At 38.7% G+C, this 20,444-nt stretch overlaps 1 protein-coding gene across 1 annotated transcript in view; it reads right to left on the bottom strand.

Annotated features, from left to right (window-relative positions):
- The window catches only part of nbas (NBAS subunit of NRZ tethering complex), a 216,237-nt gene that overhangs the window by 22,279 nt on the left and 173,514 nt on the right, over positions 1-20,444 (bottom strand). Inside the window, exon 50 of the mRNA XM_059355813.1 lies at positions 1,501-1,640. Within this exon, the coding sequence (XP_059211796.1) occupies positions 1,501-1,640 (140 nt within the window). The remainder of the gene's footprint in view (positions 1-1,500; positions 1,641-20,444) is intronic.

The following is a 20,444-nucleotide window of genomic DNA, read 5'->3' as shown; positions in this document are numbered from 1 at the left end:
ATAAGATGCCAGCTGGTGCAAGAAGCCAAGAGCCTGAAGCTTTGTGAAGACGCACACTTTCAATTCCAACTAGTCTATGTGCAACACGTAAACCTGAGTGATCAGAGGCACTTCTCTCCAAGAACTGCTCTCAGAGAAGTAGGAACACATTGCACAGGAGTCACATAAAAAAAAATACCAATATCTTTATGTGGCCCTGATTTTGTTAATAGAAAAGTTACTGTATAAACCTTCCTGACTGTTGAACACAAAAACACACTCACTATCACTTAGTTATGCCTAAACTGTATAAAACTAGTATTAATTTCACATTTTAACTTAAATATTGAACTTTCCTGATGATGCCAAGAGGACATTAATGCAATAATAGAAGAAGCTGAACAAATTAAGTGAGGTAAGAAAGGATAGAAAGACACTAAATCAGCTGCTACACTGTTTGTATTCTGCATACAATGTTATAGAATAAGAGTTAGCAAGAATATGTTTTTTTGATGTTTTTTTAAATCCTGTATGTATGAAAGTGTAATAATGTAGTCACTAATTAGCTGTAAACATGAGGTTGCACTAGAGGAAACCTTGGAACCAATCAGCCATCGGTCTGATGACAACTTAGGCTGCAGGGACGAGGGCTGATAATTCTTGGGTTCCGGTGCAGCCAGCGGATATCAGGATAATGGAAAACCATGCCAAGACCTCCTCCTCCATGCAACGTTCATTGTTTTCTGTCTGATAAGCATCGTCTACAGCCTGGTTGTTTCACAAGTAGGCAGTCTAGCTAGTTAAAAGCTAAAGTTAGCTACTCTAATAAAAAAGCTAAATTGTTGTCAGATGATAGTCAGTGGGTTCTGAGATTTCGGCCAATGCTTTCCACCTCTTTTGCTCTCCACATGAAATTTTTTACATGCTGCCAACGAAAACCCGTAATTGATTGCTCAATACTATTCGGACTACAAAGAGCAACCAGAACGCTTCAAGTACCAAAATATGGTCCCAGTCTTACAGCTTCTGAATTCATATGGAGTATCTGTTTATAGAGGTTATAGTTGAGGTGCACACAGGAATTGTTGTCATCATTTTAGAGAAAACGGTCCTTCACTAAGATGCTAGCTTAGTTAGATTAGAAGATAGATAACATTCATGTCTGTAAGTCAAATGTAAGGAGACAGCCAGCAGCTAGTTAGCTTAGCTTAGCATTAAGACTGAAACCAGTGAAAACGGCAAGCCTGGCTCTGTCCAAAGGTGAAATGTAGTCCAGCATGTTGTTTTTACATTTTTGCCTTTTAACGGATTAAACAGATGATTTAATTTGTGAACCTTAGAGGTGCTCAAACCTTGACTTGTTTCCGATCCATCTTTATGCTAAGCTAAGCTAACCCACTGCTTGCTGTATCTTTATATTTATCAACATGGTACAAGCGTATTTCCCCAAATGTCGAACAATTGTTTTGCCTTGAAAGAATCAAAGAGCAACGAAAAAAACAATAAAGACATTTATCTTACACTTCTCCTTTCATCATGGGCGGCCACGCTTGTAGGAGGAGTGTGAGCTGCTGAAAGTCATCCCACTTCTGTGCAGCTTCCAGCAATTCCAGAAACAGGGTGTATCTTTTGTCCTCATTCTCCACATCTTCTGTTTCCACCTGGGAGGAAAAGTGGAAAGAAAGCCAGAAGGTGAGGGAGGCGAATTTGAGACCAGACAGCAAAGGCCTGCTGTAAGGATCTTAATTTTGAGATCTCACCAGGTCATTGAGCACAAAGCACAAATTAGGTGAATGAAGAGCGTTAGCTAGAAAAACCATCTGTTCCTTTCAGATCCTGCCACAGGTGCAGTATTGTGGATAAATACGATGCTAAATGCCAGCATCAAGAGGATTTCAGTGATTTATTATCTTGGACACTTCAGTAGACTCTATCCAACACAAATGAAACAGAAACAAGAAAGCAGCTTTCATTGATTTCAAATGAAGCTCTCGATTATGATGGCAAAACTTTACAACATAATGACTGCAGTAGAGATTGTGAGCAAGGCATTCGTGCCAAAACAGGGCCTGAATGAACTGCGCAATCACAAACACTCAATCTTGATCACATCACACCAAACTTCAAACAAAGCACTGAAAGAGAGGATCAAGGCTTCAGGCTTGACGGCACATTTCACTGTCACAAAAAAAAGAAAAACGTCACCTGTGGCCAAACTTTTTCTATACCATTATGAGAAAGAGAGAGATCGAGAGGGAGAGTGGAAGAGTGGAAAGGACTGAGGGAGGGTTAATGTGGAAAAAATGAGAGGAGGAGGAGGCGGAGGGAAAGTAATTAATTTTCTTCTCAAAGGTTGGCTTCTAGTGTGATTTAACAGTTCAGAGAGCGGCTGATTTCTGAGGGGAAAACTACAACCTGCCAAAGCATGGCTGCTGCAAAGACAGGCTCCGTCACACATGCACACACACGCACACACACACACACACACAAACACACACACACGACAGAGCACAACACATACATCACTTGCAGCCAGACTCATAAAACACTGTTTCAGCCTCAGTGGTGGGATCACATTTTTAAGACTGGATATCTGTGTAAAGCCTGGCGGTATTTCATTACTATAAAAGTCAATACACAGTCTAATCTAAATAGTTTTAGACAATAGTAACTGATTAACCTGTAAATGTGTAATTCTTCTTTAAACCGTTATTATGAGGGTTTTGTAATGTAGCTGGGTTCCTACAGAAACCATCTGGGCATCAGTATGGGTGAAGCTGATGCTGCTCTGAAGTACTATTATTTGAAAATTAAGCTGTCCCATTAACAATGATTTCATACACAGATTATATTTTGAGGCAGTAAAATGACTTTTCCTTAACATATGTTTCTTCCATGCAATTTAACAATACATTAATAATAATTTAAAAGTTTTATATAAAAACAAATGTTTGTTGCCTATATAATCACAAAAGAAATAATCTGCAGTGCATCAGAAAGCCAAACATAAAAATACCTCCCTCACGTAGAAGTTCTCGTTGTCCACCTTTTGATATAATGTGTTATCAAACACTTGTTAAAAAAAAGTTAAAAAAACGTGGCCATTGTTGTCAAGATTTCATAACCCATTTCATTCATATCTGAAAAGCTAAAAAGTAACAGATTTAAACAAGATTACAAAAATATTTAACATTTGATGATTCCAGCTTCTAAACTGAATATCTAAAGAGTATTAATAGTTGCATTAATATGCCAAGAGCATAGACCACTACAATACATGATGCAATATCACCATCAAAATGATAATGAAACTTTTAACACATATTAAAAAAAATAGTAACGCTGTTAATGCTTAACAGCAGCAGCAAACTCTAACAGAATGTACAAATGCCAAAATGCTGTGGACCGGAGCAGTGGCTGCGACGACTTCATGCTCTAATGCATGTTGAATGTCCAAAATTGGAGTAAACAGGTAGCCCAGGTAGTGTGTGTACCATTAAGGCTGAGTCAAACACAGTGCCCTTCGCTGCATGTCGTTCCCTCTCTCTGCCCTGCCTTTCCTGTCTGCCTCTGTCACTATCAAACAAAGCAGAAATGCCAAAAAACGAACAAAATGTGTGGTACCCTCTTGGATTACACAGCATTTAAATGAAACATATACCCGAGAGATATTTGTGGAGCGCTGCAGGTGGGCTGTTTTATGTTGTGTAGGTCACTGTGCAGTCAATTGTGAATAAAGCTCCACATTTCTAGTTCACTGGCTATTACTAGAGGCAAACAAAATGATTTTTTTGCACCACATGTAACTGCTTGAATGTTGATGAGGCAGAAATATAAAGGCACATAGTTTGGTGATTTGGAGTCTTAGATTCAGCTAAAAGCAGATAAATGGGCATTTGATGGACAGGGATCTTTGGATGACCCCATGAAAGAATACCAGATTTGTTAGTTTGTAAAAAGTTGAAGGTGAAAAATACTTTTATACTGATAAAGTGACAGTGCTAGTTAAGTTGATTCTGGTCTTCAAAGAGTGGAAGAATATACAACAATCTTAACTTGTGGAAGTAAAAGATAAAGAAAAGATAAAAAAACTAGACTTATGATGAAAATAAAATATATAATTTTAGTCATGAGAAACTTTTTCAAAACAGTGACTTATAATTTTGAGAAAAATTCTCATTATTTTGAGATACTGACTTAGGTATTCTCAAAATGAGAAAAAAATGAGAACTTTCAAAATAATGAGATGAGTTATCATTGACATTATTCTGACATAACGACTCATTATTTTTAAAAAGTTTCAAATTTTTGGGGGATACTAAGTTATGATCTTCGGACACTACGTCGTTATTTCATAAAAGTTTGTCATTATAATTACTTCCAGGCTCTATTTTTAAAACAGAGGCTGATATGTCCATATACTATACTGTAAATTGCTGTAGCATCCCTTTATAAACTCTTGTAACACTAGCTAATAGATTTTAGTCATCAAACTAACAATAGCAAAGTTAGCTGGCTAAGACTAAGAAGTTAGTAAAAGGAAACAATAAAAAAAGTTTATTTGTTTCTTATTAAAGTACAGGTAAAGCAAAAATATATATGCAATCTGAGTTTTCCATACCATGTGAAAAAAAAATGTTATTAAACACCCAGCCAAATTTGAATCAGAAAAAAATTGGTTTTAAAATTGTGTAAAAATGAGCAGTATTCATTGCTTTGAAACGCTGAAGGCTGAAACCTGATATCTGATAACCAACTTCTCCGCTGACTTTCTGCTGCTGTTACACTGGCTCTCTGTCTCTCTCTAAATGTTCATGACAGACAAATTGCAGAGAATAAATCTTGTGTTTGTGTTCAGGTGTTTGAATCTGCTCTCATGTTGGGTCCCACAGCACGGAGGTCCTGGAAACCACCCGTAGAGAATAATGGTTTATGTTTAGATTCATTCAGTTAAACTTCAACGTAAGGGTATTAAATGGGTAAACATCAGTTTGTTTTCTATCTGAGATATTATAAATACTTTATAATGTAAAATTGCATATCGTCAAAACAATGTTGACAACATTATCTTAGACGATACATATCACGAACCTGGTTTCACAGGAATCCGTGAAATAGCCACGGATTTGCTTAACTTAAAATCCGTGGAATAGCCACGGAATATCCCGTGGCTATTCCAACATACAAAGTGATTATGTACATTCATTGAGTGAATATTTCGAAAATAAAACATATATTTCTCGCTAGAAATGTGATCAAAATCCATTTTTATGCAGAAACTAAGTCAAAATATTGATTTTTTCACTAAAAATGAGAGAACTGTCCGCCATGTTTTTTGTTCTGACCGCCAGAACCTTGAAAGTCACGTGACTTTGAACAAACCAATAGGAAAAAATATCCATGGAATAGCCACGGGATATGACTGACATTAACTTGCATTGTAGCGAAATCCGTGTCAGTTTCACGGAAATTTGAGTGATTCCGTGGCTATTTCACGGATTTTGAGTTAAGCGAATCCGTGGCTATTTCACGGATTCCTGTGAGACCAGGTTGTGTATCGCCCACCTCTATGTTGGGGGCGTGGCTATGATAATGAAGCTCCAGATGGTCATCGAGCCATGATTTTAGACACGGCCAAAAACGGTAACACAGAAATGGAGAAATTCAGTCATATATAGTTTTACGCCTTTTTACATGTCTTCAATTATAATTTTGTAGCTTGTAAAGTATGTTTTCACACAACTGATTTTACTTCACCCAAACTTTACCTGCTTAGACTCCATACTGTATAATCCACTTGTAATTGTGCTACAGTGGACCGACACCAGGCGCACTGGATGGCTGGTAGTTAATCACTACTCATATGGGCTGATTTCCTTAATAAAGTACTGATGCTCTGACTGATTCTTAGACATCAGTGGTGTTAAACCCCTAATTTGCAAGTAAATGCACATGCAAATAACTATCAGCTAGGCAGATCCATGCACAGTGGTGTAGTGAAGCGCCTTATGATGGGGGATGGAGCAATAAATGAGCAAAGCTGAAGCTCAGGACCCTCTGGAAATGGAGGTCATTTGGGAAACAGAAATGGAATCTTAACTACCTGTAAAAAGCCCTCACTGCAATCTAAAGCTCTCAAATCCATCACTGAATGTAAACTGCAACCCAAAGCCTGTTCATCATTGTTATTGCCTTACTGTGTTATGAATACTGAATACTGAACATTCTCTAGCTATTGAAGCATTTTATAAAGTTTTATAGCCGCATTTATTCACCGTTTGGAAATTCAAGGGTATGTAAGACCTTGGGATTCCCTGATAACATTTGGATTGCATGTACAAAACACATTATAAATTGCATTCAGACACATACAAACACACACCTACGTTCTCTCATCGGCTTGCGCACACACTCATCTAAACTCACCTACAGTAGACCGTAAATTAAATCGCTTCCAATTACTATGTGGCTGTGAGGCTTTTATTTTCTTAACAAGGAGGGATGGTAATTAATTATGGCTAGTGATTAAAATCAACATTTCCTCTGTGGTGTTGTACAAAGAACAGAGTGCAGGAGGGCAGGAGGGCAGAGAGAGGAGGGAGGGAGGAGACTGTCAGCCAATACCATAACACTTAGCAGAGAAGTGCTGGCAAATTAGATCTGACACACGGCCTCTCAGTCAATCAGTCATCATATATTTTTCACTTTTACATCTATCAGGCCTTTAAACACTTGCAAACTCAGTTCCTCTAGTCCCAATCCATCTGTCCATCCCAAGATCAGTCAGTTAGACAGCAGGATAAATGCTAATTGCACAGTATATTTGTGAACAAAGACTATTCATTTGTTTTCATTTGTCTGTTTTGGCCCATCACCACTTCAACTTTTTAAATCTCGTCTCTAAATAGTGAATGTCTAATCACTGTTTTTTTTCCTATGTGAACAGCCACAGCAGGCCTGTCAAGCTTTAGATTTCCCAGCATGCTGAAGTACAGTTTTGTTTTGCTGGGGTGTCTTGGCAAAGTCAAAAACACAAGTATAAGGAATGGATTTAACAGTGCGTTTGTTTTCTGAAGTAACTTTGTGTTACTTCCAAGGCAACAATGGATATAAATAATTAGCTGTAGTAGTATGTGGGGTTAGAGGTCACATAAAAACACTCTGTGTTCAGAACTGCAGTTCCACATTCACATCCATTGAGATAAAGTTAGCAACTATTATTGCAACATGTCCTCCAACATAAACGGCAGGAGAGGTCGTGTGTCAGTACCACAAATTACGGCACATAGGCACGTACCGCGTCTCGTGTTTCAGGGCACATATTACGTTATTGCGGCGTGGCTTGCAGGCTCGCGGTACAACAGCGCATCCTAAAAATAGCACACATGTACGGTCCGCGGTTGTAAAAAAAAAAAAGACTGCAGTTTCTGTGGATTTATGTTGTAAAACCACTGACCTTAGGTTTAGGGCCAAGAACTTCTGTTAAGGCCAGATTCAGGACAGATTTTGATGAAACTTGGTGTAAGGGTGTATCATGGATCAAGGAGGAACCAATAACATTTTAAATTTCCAAACCATGGAGGAGATACACAAATTGTTAAAAAGCATTAGGGATGGGCGTTCGGAAGAAACCTGCCAACTTGAGCATCTATAATGTCAACGATCAGTTCATCGATTAATTGCTATGTTCTTATACATACTCTAGTATGTATAAAACATGCATACATGGGCAAAAGAAAATATGTATACAGTACTATGCGAAAGCCTGTTTTGATGACTGATACTTTTATTTTGAAAGGACAAAAAGAGACTTCCTGTCGATCATAAAAGTAAATCAAGTGAGATTATACTGTAAAGATAACGTTAAGTAGTTCAATGTTTTATGTTTTAGCCCCCGAAGAGGCATGAGGTTAGTTTTCACAGTAATCTTGCATTCAATTTGCTTTGTGTTTAGGGTTAGTAGGTTTGTAAAACATAATTTATTCTTATAATAACCATCTTTTGGATTGTTTGATTAATCACTCTTAGCTGTAGTGGTATTTATCAATTTAGATAGCAGGAACTATTTTGTTTCTTGTGTAGTTCCTACGTGAAACTGCTCACAACAAGGTCAGTGGATTATCTTGAGTAACTTCCATGATTTCTGGAAAGAGACATTACTGTCTTTTCAAATGCAATCTTTTGGCAATTGAAACACCACAAGTGCAAGTTCCATTATATTCAAGAGAAGGCAGACATCTCTACAGCAAATATCTTCACTCTCACTCACAACAAAACAATCTAGCCCTACAGGTAAGTGGGAAAATATATATTTTGTGTGAACAAATGATTCATTTCACTGATATGAAGCCTTTCCAAAGAGTTAGGAGAAAAACAATGGATAAATAAAAATGGATCAAACGCTTTCTACTGAAGATGGGATATACACTTAGGAGCTCATACACATACACACACACAGGCAAACACACACATAATTCCTGTCAACACGGCGGTTCATGTAAGCCAGTTGCAAGCGCTGATACTGAGAGGTCAACAAACAATATGTTACCCTATATAAACACCGCTGTGCGACAGAGAGCAGTGCATGCACACAGGCACGAGACAAACACACAAACACAAAGCTGCTAGCTCTCACTCCCTGTAATTTCAAGCTTCAAAACCACTTTTTTTCCTGTTGGCACCAGAAACAGAGCTGGTAAAATTATGCCGACCACATACTCAAGCTCGCCCACTGAGACTGGAAGTAGCCATGCTTTTAGCAAAATGATACACAGAGACACGGGAAGCGAGAAGAAAGCATGGAAATGAAGTAAGCAGACGGCAAGGCTGAAGTAAATGAATCCTGACAACTGGTAGTTACCAGCAGCTGCATTATTACTTCGACAACCTTTTTCTTTTCAACATAGGAGGAAGTGAAAAACTGAGTGGATGTGGGGCCTGCTGTGTACCTTGGTGCATGTGTGTAGAGTGATACTGTAAAATGCGTATTGCATTTTCCCAACCACTGTGATTTGTTCATGAATTAATGAGCATTATAAAATTTCATGACCCGTTCTTACTTTAGAGAGCAATAGAGTCAGTATGGGGTGCTTTAGTTCACTGATGTGGGCCTTATCTCTTTGGAAAAACACACACACACACACACACACACACACACACACACACACACACACACACACTTCTGTGAGTACAGTCTTTAGCCATGATTTACATTAAAGTCGAAGCAAATTTTGAAACGTCACATAAAAAAAACGCAAAGATGTGTCAACTGATTTAGAGCAAATAAACAAAGCTGAGTGAATATACTGTGGTCAGAAGATGGCAGTGTTTTATTTTGCTGTAGGCTAAACTGTTAGTAAACAGTAGGAGAAATTGTGAGATTGTGCGAGAAAGAAAAAACAACAAAAAAGAGGTTGCTAATGGGACAACTTTTGAAGAAGTCTTCAGGAATTTGATTCAATTAGGCAACTTATGATTTTTCTTTAACATAACTTAATCAGAAAAGTATTTCCATCTCCTGTTTAGCTCATTAACTATTTAAAAAAAAAAAGACATAAACACCTCAAGCGAGCATAAAACCTTTTATGCACATTTTTTGAAAGTTTATTTGGTGTTTCCATCAAGCTTTTCTCACGAAAATCTTCAAAATTTGCATATAATTTTTTTGATGGAAACATGACTATTGACATTATGCATTCACTAACCCTAACCCTCTCCCTAACTTTTACCTTAGGCATCACAACAAAATGCCTAACTCCAACACTTACCCTAACCTAAAGCTAATTAATCCTAACCCTCAAACAGGCCTTTGAAAGAGTGAGGACTGGCTTAAATGTCCTGACATTCAAAACATGGTGTTGCTTTGTAGGGACTGGTATCTATTAGCGCAGTTTTGTTGTCCAACATCCACCATGATTTCTTTTATTTTTTTAACAAAACATACAATGCAGAAAATGATGCTTGGGGTGACACACTGAACATACAATACTACTGTTATTAATCTATTTTAGTTTATTCTTTGTTTTAATGGTCAGCAAAATATTTTATGTAGCTCTCTCAGTGTTCATTTCTAGAATTGATTGACAATGTAATAAATTGTATGTATAATGTAAAAATAAGTCAAACAGTCTTTAGTTAAGTTTTTTGTTTAAGAAAGCAACCTTATCTTTGCAGAGTCATATTGGTGCTACAAAGACTGTCTTTTTATTCCAGCTCAAAAGTTGAGTGTATCAGTCACCAAAAGTCCCATATCTCCATTGCTCCACTAAAGTGTCATCACTTTTTTTCAGTTTTATAAAGTTGTACAAGAACACAGTCAATGCAGATTTCTACAGGACAAACAGTAATTACAGAGTTGCTGTAGTTTGTCTAAAAAAGCTTGTGTAGTCAGACAGGGTATCTCCACTGATTAAAAACTGCAATGCAGTCTAACCCTGCTATCAGCATATGATAATAAAGTGTGTGTGTGTGTGTGTGTGTGTGTGTGTGTGTGTAAGGGAGACGGAGAGAGAGACTGGAGCCGCTTTGGGGCAAATCGATAGGCAGAGCAGAAAGCTGTCAGAAGCCACGTGGGTGAAAACACACACATATACACAGTTCACCAAAGGATAAAAATGGAGATGAAGTATAAAAGACTGCAGTAGTGTGTGTGTGTGTGTGTGTGTGTGTGAGAGAGGGAGAGGGCTAGACAGATGAAAGTGGAGCCATCTATTCCTCCTGAGAATTACTAGCATGAGACTTCTTTCACTCCGTTTATAGGAAGACACACACACACCTAAACATAATAAGGAGCATGCAAACAGGCACGCAGGTGTACACACACACACACACACACACACAATCAAAAACAATCAGCCGAATGCCACTGAAACAGAGCTTCAATAAACTCCTGTGAAATAATTTCCTCCATATGTCACCGTCTTTCCTAAAGGAATAAACTCTCACCAAATAAATATTCAAACATCAAGGTGCTCTACTGTATTCTTTTAAATTTGAACGTCTTTCAACACACAGGTGAAACGTGAAGGTAATACTGTAGATAATTTTAGACACACATAAATGAAGAATGCCCTGCTTTGCTCTAAATCTCCACGAGTGAACATTAATGGTGTGCATCCAGTGATGTGAGCCCCCAACCAGGCTTTGAGGTGGTTTCTATTGTAGACAACAAGCCTGCTTGCCAACAAAAAGCTAAGAGCTAATATGCATAATTATGATCTATAGGGGGGCTGAGCCCTTGATACATTGTCTTTATCTTATTTCATGCCATTATGTTCATCTAGATGGGCAGGAAATGACCTACGAGTGTTCCCTGACTTATTTTTAAAATCAATTTTCAACATTTTATTGGGGATTTCAGTTTAATATAAACTCCTGCTTGAAAGGTTACAATATATGTTTAAAGGCATACTGTGCAGGAATTGTCGTTACTGTTTGTAAACACAATATCCAAACTTGGCCCCTTCTCCCCGGCTCAAGAAAGTAAAAGCAGCCCCCAGATTCATTCTAGTTTTGTTGCTTCAGGTTTTGAACGCTTGTTTGTGCTTTCTTCTGTGCTTTGTCCACCACTTTTGGAGCTTTGTGCCCAAAGGATGGCACCCAGAAATGTACTGTATAAACTGTATAACAATAGTCACTGTGACATCACTGGATTACTGTTTTGAACCCTTGAGTTTGGCATTTTGGCCGCCAATATAGTTTTTTGTTGAACGGATCAAAAGTCAGAATGACGCTATGTCATGAGCTAATGCTATAGCTAGCATATAGCTAGTTAGCGAGGGACAATTGTTAAAAATCAACAGCAGACTCCTTAAAGTGTCTTTTAGTTCAATTGAAAACTGAACAAGTGATTTTTATGCAACCAAAATGTTTAAATCAACACTGAAAAACTGAAAACACTGTGGAAAAGGGTGAAGGTTCTAATACAAAAACACACAGGTAGCTGTGGTAGCGACCTGTCAGCTATAAGGTACCCCCGACCTTCAACATATCCAGCTTTACTGTCTATTTGACTCTATATTATAACAATAATGAACATCATGTTGTATTGAAGAGGACTTGAAACGAGCAATGTTTTGTATGAGTATGCATTGTTTTCTAAGAAAATCCTTGTATACCTTTAGGAACAGACAAAGAATGTCCAAGGTCAAACCCCCACAGAACTGCACTGAGTGATTACCGCCCAGGTGAACTGTCGTACATTCTGTCAACATACCACTGGTGTTTTCTACATCATCATAAAGCAATGTCACTTGTTGGTAAATGAGTGCTGTCCATGGTGCTGAAAGGCTTGGTGAATGAGACCATGTTGGGGTATGGTTGGCTACATACCATGACTGGATGGGCTGACCGTTTGTCCTTTGTTGTCCTGTTGTAGTAAACAGCCTATTATGGTTAATGGCAGTCAGGCCCATAAGCCTGTCAGAAATATTCTGCTTTCAGAGTGATTTTTGAAATTTAGATGGCTGCATGTGCCTGCCCATAGTAGGAAATGTAGAGTTTCTCCCATCCATGTGACCAACTGTTTGAAGAATATATTAAAATCACTTTCACAACTCCAAGACACTATATCACAACAAATATTACCTAAGATGATATTTATTTTCAATCTACATATTAAAGGTGTGAATCAGCAGAGGGCCCACGATGATTTAATCCTGATTATTGCAATTTTAAGCATTTTGCGATACGGTGAGCATTGCAATACAATATATTGTGATTTAACGGTTTAACTGCATTGTGTCCACAAAATTAAATTCAATCAAAAATTGTTTTGTCAAATAAGAGAAAATTCTCAGTCTATTCATCTCACTTCAGTCTTTGTATTTCTCCACAATGAAAGTCAAACCCACAGACTCACCAACAAAGTATTCAGTCAAACTGAAGTTAACCGATATTGAACATGTTTGGACGACAACTGCATTATTTTCTCAAAATTTCCTCAACTTCAAGCTTCACTGCTCTGTTTTTTTTTTAATGAATCATAAAATAAGCCTCCAGTATATTCCAAAATGAAAAATAAATAAAAATAAATAAATACTGTCGGCCCGACACTAAATATCGATACTTGGTGGCCATGAATCAATATTATATTGCCACACAAAATATCACTATACTATGCTGTATCAATTTTTCCACCTCTACTACATATGGAGGGGATTTTGTTTTGTAATGCATGTTAATGTGTGTAAGTTAAACATTCCAAATTTGATTCATATATACTCACATATACAACATAACAAGTATTATTGGCAGCTGTCAGAGTTATTTTCGTCCAAGCACCAATTTTGCCTCCCCCCTGAGGAACCGTAGCATCATGCAATCAAGATATTAAATGAGAAAACTGGGATCAAAGTGTCAGTCAGTATGTGCAAATTAAAGGCCCGCTTGAAAAATTTCACCCCACTTGAAACGAGAACCCTCCTCCAGAACTGATTAGACAGACGTGGGTTCAGTGTCTGAGGCTGAGTCAAAACAAATAAAGAGAATGGCCAATTTGTTACAGGAGATGGCAAAAACAGTGGTTGTTTACTTCACTTTTCATTAATCTAAAATAAACTACATGCTTCAATGCGGAAGAATTGAATAGTAAATTGAATTGGATTCTGTTTTGATACTTTCCATCACTGACTAATATGTAACATTAGTGATATGACTTATTACCAGTTCATGAGTGGTAATATTTGATGTTAAATACACAGTGTCTGGCTTTTTCCAGACAAGATGTTCTGCATTTTGATCAATTTAACACAGCACTCTTGGAATGCTTGTTTCTTTGCATGAGGCCTTGAAGGGGCAGTGCGTGTCCTAAAGCCGCAGAGCCCATAATTAACACTTACTTTTGTCTGATCTCTAAATACACCGGATGAAATATTCAAAGTGCTGCGGAGAATAAATGGCCCTTTGGTACAGCACACACTGTCCAGAGTTTCCCACAGTTTTGAATAGTGGATGTGGCCCATCGTCACTAAATTATTGACAGCCTCTGCTAACATTAAAATACATTAAAATAGTTTCCTGACGTGATATTTCAGCCAGCAAAACTTATACATCCAAGGCGTGAGGATATTGTTTATACAGTCATCTAGTGATTAAATGAGTTAGAGTCAAGGTGAGAACCCGTCAGAGTGTATCACAGTGCAGAAGATAACAATGATTAACCGATCAGGGTTATACACCGTATGTAAGCTTTGCTATAATTAATCAAATCAAACGAGTTGGATTAAAAACAGAAAACCTGAATTATTTCTTGTCTGGAAACGTTGAAGACAAATAGCTCAATCACTCACAATCAGCAGGGGATGTCTGAGGAATAACTCACAGCACTTGTGAGGTAGACCAATCACCGCTGCAGGTCAAGCACTAAGTTGAAGTTTGTTCAAGGCTTAATAGATATCACCTGAACTTTTAACATCAATAACCCTCATCAGAGGTTCATTTTAGAAAGCAGTATGCAGTCACAGCTGAGCCCCTCTAATATGAGTAAACAGTACATATATATTTCCAAGCCACTTTGGCATTGAGAGTACTGCTAATGCATCTTTAATGGTAAATTATTTTCTCTTAATGGGTCTTAATATGATGGAAAATGTTTTCTGTTACACGTATAAAAGTTCACTTTGGTGGCATGTACGGTGGGAAGCTGTAACTGCAGGTCGGTTTTGGGACCTCACTCATTTACTTTTGAGGTTTCATCGTCTGTAGTCTTCACTCGTCTTTGTTCATTCAGCCATTACTGAGCTGAACAGCTGAAGAGTGAGTCTATCGTGTATGCTTGCCCGACCTCCCTCAAATGTTCCCAGGAATGTCGCCACAGACACCCAGGCCGTAATACTGCAAATGCAAGCGAGAGTAACGGAGACACGAGATGTAATACGTACATGAACATTCAACCTGAAGGTACTAGCCTTAGACCACAGGAATCAAGTAAGTACATAACTTTTAAGAGCCAACTGTAATTGCTACAGGAGTGCTATATGCTAAAGAAGTAGAGCATTTTATTTTATTTATTTATTTTTTAAATTAAATGACTTAATTGAGGTATTGTTGGAGGGGATAGGTCTTCAGCCGGCGGCGGAAGATGTACAGGCTGTCTGAGGTCCTGATGTCGGTGGGGAGCTCGTTCCACCATTTGGGTGCCAGGACAGAAAAATGTCTGGAAGTGGTTTTGAGGCGGGTTGAACCACGCAGGGTGGGAGTCGCCAGCTGTTTGGCTGATGCAGATCGGAGAGGATGGGCAGGAATGTAGGGTTTGACAAGATCCTGAATGTAAGCAGGGCCTGAGCCATTAGCAGTGGAGTACACCAGAGCATATCCACGCAGCCACCGATAACCAGTGGAGGGAGCGGAGGAGTGGTGTTGTGGTTTAAGGGACATACATATCTACGATAGTGCTAAGATCACTTTTTCTGCCATGTTATCAGAATTAACTATACAATGACCTCCTGGAGTGTTTTCATGTGTATTATTTACATCCTGTCAATCCAGTAGTTCTATACAGTCAGCCCTTAAGTAGACTCCTCCAGTAACATGAGTTGTACATAAGCAAGTATGTGAACAACCATGTGAACAACGGAGCCAGGGGTCTACACAAGGCAGCGTTAATATTCCCCAGGTTCACCATTTTAATTTAGCTTGTTAGCATGCTAATATTTTAATAAGCTCTAAACAGAAGAGTGCAGCTGAGGCTGATGTTAGTATAGTTTGAAGGTATTCAAGCCAACATATAAGAAATATTAAATCTTTGAACTGATAATGTCCCTAAATAAAAAAATCACAGGTTTCGCCAAAGTCATTAAGCTTCATTCTCAGGATACCATTGCTATCTGTACCAAAACTCATGCCAATCATTGTAAGAGTTGTTTAAATTTTGCTTTAAAACAACAAATATTAGGCTGATAGTGGAGCAAGAACAAAAGTGAGACGATCACCAAAGTCATTAAGGTACATTGTCTGGGAAGTATGAAAGTTAAGATCTTGTGCTAATCAATACTATAGTTGTTGAAACCATGTTAATATCATGGTGGTGCTGGAGAAAAGTCGGCAAAGTCATTTCAATCTACCCTCTAAGAATGGATATCTGAAACAGATTAAATGGCAGTTAATCTCAATGGTTGTTGAAATATTTCTGGACAGTGGTTGACCGACCAGTCATCAGACCTATGTGGCGATCCATGGAGCCATGCTAATAGCAGGGCTTAAAACACAGACCTTCGACCTCACATTATACAACACTAATAACAGGCTATGTGAGGCAAACAATTTCAAACAGACAATTTCACTGGAAGGACATTTAGATTGAAACTGGAAGGCTGTGCGAGTGTTCAATCCGGTATTGATTGCTTCAAAACAACCCAGTAATGGAATGGAGTTGATATGAAACATCGAAGTAATGGAAAAGGACACTTGTATTACCACTTTCCCAGGCAGAAATGACACAGTACACATGTCAACAGGCACCACCACACAAATTCATATGGTTCACACAGCTCAGAGACAAACCAAACAAAAGCCCCGTTTACACAGCAGTAATCATATCAGGGCACACATAGGGAGACTGATGACACGTCATGTCTTCATCCTGGACAAGGGCTGACCCTGTGACTGACTTGTTTAAGTATGCGGTGAACAAATCATCTCCTCTGTGTGTTACACTGGGGTAGACAGGTTAATGATCGGTGGTACCATCACTGTCTGTCATGACAGCTCTCTGCCTCTCACTCGTCACATCTTATTACCACTGCCAATCATGATGGGGAGCGCTACCATCGCCACCTTTCTATCAATTGAGCGGGATAAATGGAGGATAGCACTTTTTATTAAATATCATGGCATGAAAAATACCTCGGGGTCAACTTCATCATTTACTGGTGTCACTTTGCTAAATTAAAATAGCGATCAGCCTTTTTTCAGGTAACTGTTTTCTGGAGGTTTTACAATAAAGATTGTCATAGCTTGTTCTAAATAGCTTGATGTTAAAATGTTTTGACTGTCAAGAATTTTCTTTCTTTTTTCCCTTTTTCTTTTTCTTGCCCAACAGCCAGGGACTTTTGTTTTTTTCTTTTTGTTTCTTTATTATATTAACTTGGTCAATACTTGATATATATATATATATATATATATAAAATAAAATAAAAAAATACAAATGTATATAAAATATATAGTAAAAAATCTAGGGAAAATCTATAAAATAAAAAATATAAAACATAAAAAAGCACAGTAACCCTTAAACTGAAATGTCAATGATAACCATAACAAAAACTATAACGATGCACAGGTGTTATCTTTGACCAGAATTTATTTCGAAAATATTTGCATCACAAGCGACACTGCACATGGCAATCCAATCAAGGTAATGTACCTAATGAGACTGTTAGCCTTTCTCAGTTGTGTCAAAGATGCATTTTTTTTCCTGCATTTTTGTGAGCTGTTAATAAAACAACGGTGAACTTTTGCCCCCATCAACAAATCTGCCTGATAATCTTCTCTGTGACTTGGCAATTACCTCAGTCCTTGACCTGAGAGGGAGAGGGAGAGAAAGGCAGCGGGAGAGGGGGAAAACATGGGATGTGGGCATGTCAGTGTATCGGACTGGGAGTGCCGGTGGAGCCGTGGGATCCAGAGATCTCCGTGTCTGGCCTTTACTGAGTAGCGCTTCGAATGAGCTCATCAATATTCATTGACCCGCTCTGGCTAATGTCCCCAGCGACGGGCGGAATAAAGTTGCAGAGGTCGCACACTTCACAAGGGGAGAGAGAGTCGGGGAGAGCGAGGGCGGGAATGAGTGATGCTGAGAAAGTGAGCGGGGATGATAAGAGAGTGCAGGTTTCAGACAAAATGAGAGCAAAGAGAAGCAAACACCAAAAGGGCAAAGCCTCGGGGCCTGTGGGGGGCTGGGGAGTTTATTACGGCTTGAAAGTGAAACACATAAAACATGCAGTGGAAACATAAGCGCAAAGATAAAGACATGCACGCCCGTAGAGAACAAACAAATGCACACACCCGAGTGCATGCCAAGTATGACATGACAAGATGAGTGCAATGACAAACAAATACAGCGTCTCTTCCTCTATTTGTTATGCTTTTTCTTGCTCTCTCCCTGTAGTCTGGGAGTAGACCCACGTTGTATAACATGACACCTGAGTATACATAATAGTACACGCCTCAAGAGAGGAAGAAGAGGAAGATGAGAGACAGGGGGAGCTCGGAAGACAAAACACAGAATGGGAGTAGTTAGAAAGAAAGAACAGATCAAGGTGAGGAGGGAAGAGGGAGCGTGTAGCTTGAAGCCATCTTGGTACAAACCTGCTTGACATGACGCTACAGCTCCAAACATCAATATCAAGCACACATGCATAAGCAGCCATTACAGTATATTTTAATATTAAACCCATTTATGCCAGGACTCCTTAATCATGCATGCTATAGGGGCTGATGAATATTCAAGGTGGGGCGAAGGCCAAGGAGAACAGAGGAGACACAAAATCTGATGTGTGTGCAGTAACGCATGCATTTACTAATCATTAAGGAACATAACAATATTTTGCAAGACAGTTCATTCGCAAAAAAAATTGAACAGCTATTTTTTCCTACTGCAGGGGGCACTATCTACTTTTGCACTCAAGCACATCTGTATAATAAGAATTGGATAATGGACCAGAAGATGGTGCCTGTTCAGTCCAATGTGAACCGCTAAACTGGTTGATACGCCAAAAAAGTTTTTCCTTCCTCTGTCCTTTATATTGTGATGTCACAGACTTTAAATCGCTTCTCTTCCCACAGCTTGAGGAAAGTTTAACAAATATAAAACCTTCATGGTTAAAAAAAAAAAGCATATATCAGCTTGTTATGTTGCCCCCAAGTGGCAAAAGGAATCATTGGACACAGTTTTAGCGAATTAGCTTTTTTTTTTAGCGTCCAGTGATCTCAGCATCTGCCTGAAATGTAGATACACTATGCTGATATTCCTTAATAAAAACACATTTTTATTACATTTTTTTGTTATTTTCAGTTTCACTTTAAAAAAAGGAAATATGCATGGTTTTGCATAGATTATACCTAATCTCGGATTTCACAAAAGGATTCTTTATTTTGAGAAAGAAACAATGAGAGAAAAGATTTTTGACTGAGAAAGAAAAAATCTATTCCACTCATAGTTTTTGTGAAAAAAAAAAAAGTGTATTGTGAACTCAGTATCATGAATTGTAGTAAACGGTTAGTTGAGTCTGTCATTACATCCCTTATTATGATCAGTTAAAGGCCTTAAATGTAAAATTTCAATTACCTGCACTATTTGAGATGTAGATGATAGGATAGGATGTGAGAGGATGTTTAAGCGTGGATGCACACACTCAAACATACGCTCAGGTTGAATCACACCAGTTAAAGTAAAGCCTTTACCAGGTGCTACAGAGCAGCAGAGAGCTTGCCAAAAAAGATAATGGTGCATGAGTGCCCCCACTTCATCTCAGATTGTACCGTCTTTCTCCCTCCTTCTGATCTGACTCCAAGCTGCCCACTCCTATCACTTCAACTGTCCTCAGGCTCTTTTCTCCTTATTTCTCCTCTTGTCTGTCTCCCTCTCCACATCCCCTCTTTTCTTGTTTACTTTATAGCACTGCCTCCTGTTCTGGTGTTTTCTGACTGAATCATCAACGATCCCACCGAGATGACAAAGTGTTGTGCTCTCCTCTCCTGGCTCCGAGTTAAAAAACGGAGCATAAATAAAGTTTGCGCTAAAGGAGCCGAGGGGGATAGATAAAAGCTGCCAAGACAAGTGGAATTATAGCTGGGGCTTGGCTATCACGGCAATGACCCCTGACCTGTTGCATTAGAGTGTGGCCATAAGATAGCTTCCTCAACCCCATCACATTTATTATTTATCTACTTGGAAAGAGACTCTGCTCTCTCTCTCTTCTTGTATAACCCTCTCCTTCCAGTCCAGGCTCATTCACTTTCATCAAACAAATCTTTCTCAGGTTCCCTGTCCGGCTTCTCTACTGCACATGGCCTTCACCTCGGCTAAGCTCCATCATTTTTTTTCCACACAATCCCTGGTGGGACAATTCCTGAAGTTCTCTCCAACTTTTCAACTTCTTCACACTCAGTCGAGACAGCCCATCCACCCGTTTGTCAATATGTAATATGTGAGTGTGTGTTTGTGCACCACAGGGGCAAACCAGCAATGATCAGCTGCAGAGAAAACACATTGTTCTGTCAACCTGCAATACTCCCACTTATGTTCCTGTTTGTATACCTGTCATATGAAACAAATGCTGTAGTTACGACAAAATGGCGTGCCATCCATCCGTACAGCTCTTTTTGTCTTCTTTTATTGTGATTCTTGAATGCGTGTCAGGGCTTAGACTTATCTTCCCACTCTGGTTTCGCATACTTCAGACTGTGACCTTAATATTTAAAGTCTCTCTTCAGATGTGTTTTAAAGTATGTAAGAGCTATGATTAATA

This window comes from Centropristis striata, chromosome 18 (assembly GCF_030273125.1).
Source record: "Centropristis striata isolate RG_2023a ecotype Rhode Island chromosome 18, C.striata_1.0, whole genome shotgun sequence".
Taxonomy (NCBI): Eukaryota; Metazoa; Chordata; class Actinopteri; order Perciformes; family Serranidae; genus Centropristis; species Centropristis striata.
Note: the sequence above shows the minus strand (reverse complement) of the source record. Positions and strands in the feature narration are given on the sequence as shown.